Source organism: Microtus pennsylvanicus, chromosome 1 (genome assembly GCF_037038515.1).
Source record: "Microtus pennsylvanicus isolate mMicPen1 chromosome 1, mMicPen1.hap1, whole genome shotgun sequence".
Taxonomy (NCBI): Eukaryota; Metazoa; Chordata; class Mammalia; order Rodentia; family Cricetidae; genus Microtus; species Microtus pennsylvanicus.
Window position 1 is genome coordinate 126,797,717 of NC_134579.1, and position 8,382 is coordinate 126,806,098.

Below are 8,382 nucleotides of genomic sequence, written 5' to 3' on the forward strand. Positions count from 1 at the left end.
GGGCCCCTGCCCCTTTCCTGCCTATAAGAGCCTGACCTTGCCTGTTCCTGCTTCTGACATTTGCTCTGGGCCCTTCTTGGTAAGTCTGGGTGGGAGGCAGGAGTGAAGCTGAGCTCTCTGATGGCATCGTTTTGGGGATGTCATTGATCACCCTAAATGCCATCACAACCCAGGTAGTCTCTGGATGTCCAGACTGCTGCCTGTTACTCTTATTTAAATGCCAAGTTGTTTTCCCCCCATCATTTTGTGTTCTGTGTGTCCAGTATGAGAGCCATACATCAGGCTGGTGCTGCACTTGTGTGTGTGTGTGTGTGTGTGTGTATGTGTGTGTGTGAAATGTGCTTACCTCATTCCACCCACATAGCCATAGCGGCCCCACTGTGAGCTGGGGACGGAAGCGAAGAGACCCAGATGTGGCTGGGAAGATGCCATTTGCAGATGGGTGGGATGGGAAAGGGGTCGCTGCAGTCTGAGAACACCCAGATCCACCCGGATTCTGCCCCTGCTTCAGTTGAAGATGCGCCCAGGAATTAGACAGAAGGTGACTGTGTTCTTCTCTCTGTAGGACCAGGCCAACATGACCCTGCAGTGCACCAAGTCAGCCGGACACTGGCGGGTAGGAAGTGGCCTAGGGAGCATGTGTCCTGGGAGGGGAGGGAGGAAGCCAGCTAAGACCCCCAACTGCAGCTTCAGGGAGAGGGGTACCGACTGCCATGCATGCACCCAAGTTTCAGTCCAGGGAGTCACGCATCTCCTGGTACTCACTGCTGAGTCACGTCACACAATCTTCCTTCTGTATCTCTTTGACCAAGCTTGGCTTTGGAAAGAGAAACTAAAAGCTGGGAGTGATGGCACACACCTGTAATCCTAGCACTGAGGAATTGGAGGATGGAAGCTTGTGAGTTCAAGGCTAGCCTAGGCCTCATGAGATCATAGCTCAAAAAAAAAAAAAAAACCTTTGGAGGAGCCACATGAAAGTCTTCCGTGAAGGCCCTGAGAAATGGAAACTCTGCTACATTCCCAACTGATGTCAGTGGGAGGTGATGGTGGACAGACGTTGTCTGTACTCTGGGCCTGTGCTGTCCAGGACCATGTCATAGTCCACCTTGCTCACCCACCTGACCCCGGAGGCACTTGAGTATGTGACCTTGGTTGACTTGTTTGGCTCCACCCTGAATGCAGGGTGAGACCCTCAGTGCTTACTGAACCCTGACGCTCACACATCTCCCTTCTTTCCTGCGCAGATGGTGGTGTGGGATGAAGAGGGCTTCCAGGGTCGACGGCATGAGTTCACAGCTGAGTGTCCCAGTGTGCTGGAGCTTGGCTTTGAGACTGTGCGATCTTTGAAAGTCCTGAGTGGAGCGTGAGTCTGAGGATATTGAGTCAGGATGGGGTAGGGGCAGGAAGGGATCTAAGGACGGATGCTAGAACCGATCCATGTTCCCAGATGTACCTATGTACATAGGTACTTTAATTGTACCTATGTGTCCCTCCCATGTGCAAGAGAGAATGCAGGGATGTTGAGTCACATTACCCAGGCTGTACACTTCCCACTTGTAAGGGACACCATCACACAGTCCCTGCCCACTAGATGAGGCATCCCCATGGGGTCTGAAGATGTCCCTCCTACACATAAACTGAAAGTTAGCATTACTTACACCCAGATCCTCAAGACTAGCATCCTGCAGCAGCCCTTGCTACAATGATGGGAAGATTTATAAATCTGCTTAATCTGCTTGAGACTCACCAGCCACACATGGCCGTTGAGGAAGAATTTCAAATGTATATTCTGTGACTTAAGAGTTGAATTTTAATTTTTACTTAATCTTAAGATCAAATGTAATTAGTAGTATGTGACTCATGTTTATTCCACTGGGTAGAATATCCCAGAAAATTAGGAAGAAGACCAAAAGGAGAGTGGTACTTTGTCTGACTTAGAGCCCAGGCTTTGCCTGTGGGTACCTCCCAAGGTCACCTTGGTGGTCTATATAGCATCCCACACCATACCGATTGCTCTTTTAGTGTCTGCTCTACTCAGGTTGGGAGACAGGGCTCAGGACAGCTGCCTGTGTAGGGACAGTGTCCTGCAAGCTGCCAGGGGAGGCTGGGCAGAAGGAAAAGAGCCTGGATAGATTCAGAGGGTGACACAAAACAAAAGGGATTGATAGAGGGTGACTTCCGTGCTTCTGCTCAAGGTGAGACCGTGTCAGTCCCTTCTGCCACGGGAAATGAGCAGGAAAGAGAAGCTGTCCCAGAAGCCTCCCTGAGGCGGGAGAAGGAGAAACAGCTCAGGGAAGACACTCCTGACCCCTCAGACTGTCAATTTCTGTGTCTGACAGGATCACGAGGAAACAATGAAACTGAGGTCAGCCCGTGGCTGACTCCTGTCTACATGATGTGACCTTTGAGGCAATGAATGTGTGAGGACTTCAGAGCACCTGCCTAGGGCAGTCCCTTTCCTGTTGGACACATGAAGCCAGAGTGATGCTGGCCCTAGGCAGAATTTCCTATGTTGGGTTTAGGCAGGGTTTCCCACAGTTGGCATTAGCAAGGTCTAGGCACGATTGCTCTTGGGTAGGGTGACCTGGGTGCTGTTCCAGTGTTGGCTTCCACTTACTGAATGACCACTGCACCCCCTCCCAAGTTATAAAGTCATAACAACCCAGGTATTGTCAAGTGGCCTTAGAGGTCGATCGCACCCTTTAGAGCCCTGATCCAGTTCTCAGGTTGGCAGCTCTTCTTTCTTTCCATTTCTGCCCTGTCTGTCTACAGGTGGGTGGGCTTTGAGCATGCTGGCTTTCAAGGGCAACAGTACGTGCTGGAGAGGGGCGAGTACCCGGCCTGGGATGCCTGGAGTGGCAACACAGCCTACCCTGCTGAGAGGCTTACCTCCTTCCGGCCTGTGGCCTGTGCTGTGAGTCCTACTGCCTGCACCCGGGGTGACCAGAGCCCAGTTCATGGACACTTGGGAAGATGATATCCAAACTCAAGCTTGCATCCATCATCTAGAGAGTGATGTGGTGGTTTCTCTCTTCTGTGACCTTAGGGTTCTGTAATTTGACTTAAAGCGATAGTACGCATGCTGTGGCTATTCCCCAACATGAAACCCCAGCCTGTAGCAATTTTGGTTATGGTGGGAGCCCTTTTGTGTGGTATTTCCCTCTTTTCATGGTCCGGGGCCCCTGGGAAAGCTGGGTGCTAGGAAAGGCAGAACTGGCCAGGAGGCTAGGTCCTATGTATTGTCCCCAACTCACCATCTCCTCTGCACTGTGCATTGCTCCTGTTGACGGAGCACTGATGGAGACAGGCGTTGTTCTCCTTTCCCAAAGATGGAAAGGAGATATGGTTGGCTCGATGTTACAGCTGTGGGGAAATGGCACCTCAGAAACACTGTGTGGTGTACCTGAGCTCAGCCAGCTGGCAAAGGGCAGAAGTCTAACCCAAATATTCATACGTTTCTTATAACACAACACCCTATTTTCCTGCCTGGTCTCCTGCTATGGGACACTTAGATCAGTTATGGTGGACATCCTTGTAGTTTGTTCTGTCCTCGATCCTTTGGAAGGGCAGATGCTATGAAGGACAGATCTTGCAAAGTTTCCTGTTGCCAGTCTCAGAGCTCTGGACAAAAGGCTGAGTGAGGGGCAGTGGCTCCAGTGTGTCCAGTCTGGCGCCTGGTGGTCTGACCGAGCTCTCTGTTATCTGTAGAACCACCGTGACTCTAGGCTGACCATCTTTGAGCAGGAGAACTTCCTCGGCAGGAAAGGCGAACTGAGCGATGACTACCCCTCTCTGCAGGCCATGGGCTGGGACGGCACTGAAGTGGGCTCCTTCCGTGTTCAATCTGGGGCGTAAGTAGACCCACAGCCCTGGCTGGCAATAAAGAGAGATGTGGGCAGGGTTGGGACACGTTCTGTAGAGACTGTGGGCACAGCATGCCAGAGACCATGGAGGCACAGAGGGCACCGCTTGTGACAAGTGGACACCCGGAGCAAGCTGGCTTAGGGACAGAGGATATATATGGGCCCCTGTGATCAGCTTCAGGCACAGCTGGATCCAGAAGCTGCTGGAATCTGCCTTTCTCCCGATCTCACTCCCCCGGCTCTATTCTTAAACTAGCTCTTCCCCAATGCAAAGACAGAGAGACTTTGGCCTTATGCTCTACTCCTAGCAAGAGTGATAATATTTGCCTTACTCCAGCTAAGTTTCTAGAAAAAGAAAATATTGGCCCAGCTTGGGTCATGTGCTCCCTTCTGAACCAATCACCACGTCCAAATGAATGGGATGCTCTGATTGGATGGCTAGGGTCACATGTTTTTTGAGACTTTTGCTTCAGTTTCCCTGCCTTGACTGAGACTGAGAAGGAGACCTGGTATGTGAGCAGAAGTCTCTTTCTCAAAGGTGCTTGGCTCCTGCAGGCAAGGATGAAGGCGGGAAGCTGAGCTTTTGTTCAGATAGCAAGAAACCAGATTCAGGTTGTGTTTCAATATGGCTGACACTGTTCTTTGCATGATTCTCTGTTCTGGAGAGAGCACAGTGGAGACTTGGGGAACCCAAGTCAGGAATCCATGTTGTGAATAACGCAAGGGCCCGTGTCTTGGAACAATTATGAGAAAGGGCTGGAAAAGAAAGACTTCCTGTCTATCTCCTTTCCTTCTTTATGCACTGGCTCCTCTATGCACAATGTCTGCACGGGGAGACTAGTTCCAGGCCTCCTACACCAGGGCTTACTCTAGGGAAGGCAGCTTCTCATAAAGTAATCTTAAAACTCTTCAGTTTTATCCCTATTCCGAAAGGACAACCACGGCTTGGAGGAGACAGGTGGATGGATAGTTTTGAGGGAGACCATATACTGTGACCCTGAAAAGTGGCTGGAAGGGTGTTTTTGTACCGGGGAACAACAGCAGTGAGGGAAAGAGAAAGCTCCCGCACACACATGTGTAGTACAGGACCACAAAGCCAACCTGGCTGGTTGGGCTTTTCCATGCATTGCTGCCTGACTCGGTTTGGGCCTCAGAGGCCCTGTGTGATAGTCATTTCTTCTGTTTCCCAGGTGGGTTTGTTCCCAGTTTCCTGGCTACCGAGGTTTTCAGTACGTACTGGAGAGTGATCACCACTCGGGTGACTACAAGCACTTCAGGGAGTGGGGCTCCCACGCTCACACCTTCCAGGTGCAGAGTGTGCGCAGGATCCAGCAGTGAGCACTACGCACAGGCGCGCTGGGGGGCCTTTGTGAATGACGGAGTGACCTGCTGGAAATGTGGCTGCTTTTGGCTACCCCCATGCCTCCTGCGAACCTTGCATCCCTGTCGGCCAGCCCATGTCCCAGCAGCTCATGAAGCTCAAAGAAATAAACTTAAAAACAGAAGGCTCATTATCTGTTGTGCTTTTTACTTGCCTTCCTGAAGCAGCAATCTACAGCTTTATAAAATTTCTGTTATTTGTCTGGGTTTGAGGTTTATTTTTATCATCCCCCCCATGTGTGTGCGTGTGTGTGTGCATACCCACACCTGTGTTTGTGATCACTGTGTATGCAGAAGAAGGCTTCTATCCCTTGGAACTGGGTTACAGGCGATTGTGAGGGGCTGGATGTGGCAGATCCTGTTCGCATGCTAGAGCAGCAAGGCCTGCCAGCTACTGAACGCTTTCTAGCCCTATTGTCTTTTTTTACTGATTTAGACTTTAATTTTTTATTTTATTTTATGTGTCTGGGTGTCTTACCTACACGTAGGTCTATGCACCACCCATATGCAGTGCCCATAGCGGGCAGAAGAGGGCATCAGGTCCCCAGAGACTGGTTGTGGGCCTCCATGTCTGTGCTGGGACCCGAAGCCGCCTCCTCTGGGAAGATCCTGGTCAGTGGGCACTCACACACTCCGTCAGCAGTTGCAGTCAGACCAGAGAAAGGCTCTTTGCCATCCCTCTGAGCCTGACCTAATGGGTGGCTTTGACCCTTCCGTGGTGTGAGATCCAGGCCCTTGTCAACAATACACATTCAGAGCTTCCTCAGTTCCCTGCGAGGGAGGGTCCCAGTCAAACCCAGAGCTCCCAGATAAAGCTCATCTTTGCTCTCTTGACTTGGCCTTCCCTTTTCACAGGCTCCCACACCCACTCGGCATTATATGGGTTCTGACGATCTGAATTTTGAACCTCATGCTTTTGTAGCAAGTGCCTAGCCACTGAGTGTTCCACTTTTTGAGAATGTCACTATGTAGCCCAGGCTGCCCTAGGGCCACCATCATCTTGGGTTTTGCTAGGATTTAGTCGTAAAACATTCTGCTTGTTTTCTGTGTGTAAATTATAGGAATTGGACTAACATCCCAGGCATGCGAGGCCAGTGGTTTACCCCTGAGCTGTAACCCAGCCCCATCTTGCCCTGTCTTGTCTACATCTTCCTCCCCTAAGAATTTTGATAAACCAAGTAAAGCAGTACATGCCTGTTGGGATCAGCCCTCAAGAGATCGAGGCTAGCCTGGATTATACAGTCAGTGTGAGGCTCAGAGAGGTTAGGGAATTTTCCTGAGGCCACCCAGCTTATAAGATCATTTAGCCCTCTGTGGGTCATGCAAAGTTTTGGGGGCATGATGCAGAGATAAAGGGGATCAAATGAGGCTTGTAAACAGTAAGGTTGATGGTTTATGTTTTCCCCTAAGAGTTGAGAAATTCAGGGCTGGAGAGATGGCTCAGAGGTTAAGAGCACTGACTGCTCTTCCAGAGGTCCTGAGTTCAATTCCCAGCAACCACATGGTGGCTCACAGCCATCTATAATGAGATCTGGTGCCCTCTTCTGGCATGTAAGCATACATGGAAGGAATGGTGTATACATAATAAATATATAAATCTTTAAAAAAAAGAGTTGAGAAAGTCATCCTCACACTTTTTTACAAGTAACTGTGTAGCCTCTTATATGTCATAGAAAAGCCGTATGCCTCTGGGAGCAAGGAAGGGAATATTGGTGGAAGGAAAAAAGGGAGGGCGAGAGAGGTCACTGGAGTTTGATACCTCTATAAGAGCCAGCTCAAGCCAAAAGGGAGGCTGGCATCTGTATTAAAATATAAGACAGTTCCAGGTGTGAGGTTGTGTTGGAGTGACAGAGAAGAAAACAGTTGGCCCAGCAGGGCAACCTTGGGAGGGATCAGAGAGCTTGAGATTCTTTAAATCTTCCCAGAGGCAGTTTCCCAAGATTATAAAAGAAAGGCAATTAAAGTGTTGATGTTATCTGGACCAAAGCAACCTGCAGGCAGTGGACACCTGTCACTGCAAACACTGCTTAGCAGAGAGGACTGACCACAGGGGTCAGGATGGAGGAGCCACAAACCAGTGAAATCTCAGCCCAGAGAGGGCAAAAGACTGCCCCCGGGTGACCTGGTGGAATGCACCTGTGCCTCTGTCCTTTGTGGCCTCCTTCTGGCTACTTACATCTCCCCAGAAGCATTCACATCAGAGGCTGGATGTTGGGTGACGCTGGATGCTGGGCGGCGCTGGATGCTGGGCCAGCGCTGGTTAGACCAGGTGGCCTCTAGCAGCTACTCTTCCTTGCCAAGCCCTGGGCTTCCTTCTCCCTAAAGGCACAGTATAGAGGTCCAGGGATGGATACAGAGAAAATATTTTAAAAATATGCCATGAAAGTAAGAAAAGCATGTGTTTCTTGGTATTCTCTTCCCTCACTGGTCTCCTCTCAGTGGCTCCTCCCACTGCTGCTCTGAGCCAGTGCAGAGTAAAGATCAGAGAGCAGGCTTCAATGGCACTAGAGGGTCAGGAAGGAACCTCCACCGCTTGAGTGTGGGAGAGGGTGGACATTGTTGTTCGATGCTCTTCCCAGGGAACCCTGAACAAATGATCACATACCCCAGACAGGGACTCAACGATGAACCAAAGTTCTGATAGCATTAAAGTCAGACTTAGTGAACCGTGAGTTAGTGCTACTGGTGCCACTTACAGGAGCAAAAATGACTCCAGGCAGCTGTGTCACCAAAGCCCAGCCCAGCACAGGCGACAGCTCACAAAGCTGGGAACCTGGAGCACAGTGCACAGTCTCTGCTAAACAGCTCAAGAGTGTCCTTTCCTGGTGCCTCAGTTGGTATGAGCCTCTTGGGAAGGGAGGGGCCTAGTGAAGCTGCTTCTCCGTTTCAGGGACTTCCTGAAGCTGTTTTGAGTTGTTTCCTTCTTGAGCCCAAGGGACTTCTCTGCAGGATGGAGTAAAGAGCCTCCCTCTGAGATGGAAGGTTCTTACCTTAGAGGGACCTGCCGCACAGCAGGAAGAGGGGGGAGGGAAAGAGGAAGGGGAAGGAGGAGGGAGGGGGAAGAAGAAGAAGAGAGAGGGAAAGGCAAAGAGTAGTAGTAGGAGGAGTGGTGGAGCCTTCCTCCCCCCCCCCCCAGTGC

General features: G+C 50.7%; 1 protein-coding gene across 1 annotated transcript; it reads left to right on the forward strand.

The window, feature by feature from the left end:
- Positions 1-570: 570 nt before the first annotated feature.
- Positions 571-5,315, forward strand: Cryba4 (crystallin beta A4). The gene is made up of 5 exons (XM_075957823.1): positions 571-616; positions 1,245-1,363; positions 2,773-2,914; positions 3,709-3,851; positions 5,054-5,315. Exons 1-5 carry the CDS (start codon positions 578-580, stop codon positions 5,199-5,201), a joined length of 591 nt encoding a protein of 196 aa, XP_075813938.1. The 5' UTR covers positions 571-577; the 3' UTR covers positions 5,202-5,315.
- Positions 5,316-8,382: the final 3,067 nt, after the last annotated feature.

Coding starts and splice junctions, on each gene's coding strand:
- Cryba4 (XM_075957823.1), top strand. CDS start 578: ATGACCCTGCAGTGCACCAAGTCAGCCGGACACTGGCGG. Junction 1,364..2,772: donor TTGAAAGTCCTGAGTGGAGC/GTGAGTCTGAGG, acceptor GTCTGTCTACAG/GTGGGTGGGCTTTGAGCATG. Junction 2,915..3,708: donor TCCGGCCTGTGGCCTGTGCT/GTGAGTCCTACT, acceptor TGTTATCTGTAG/AACCACCGTGACTCTAGGCT.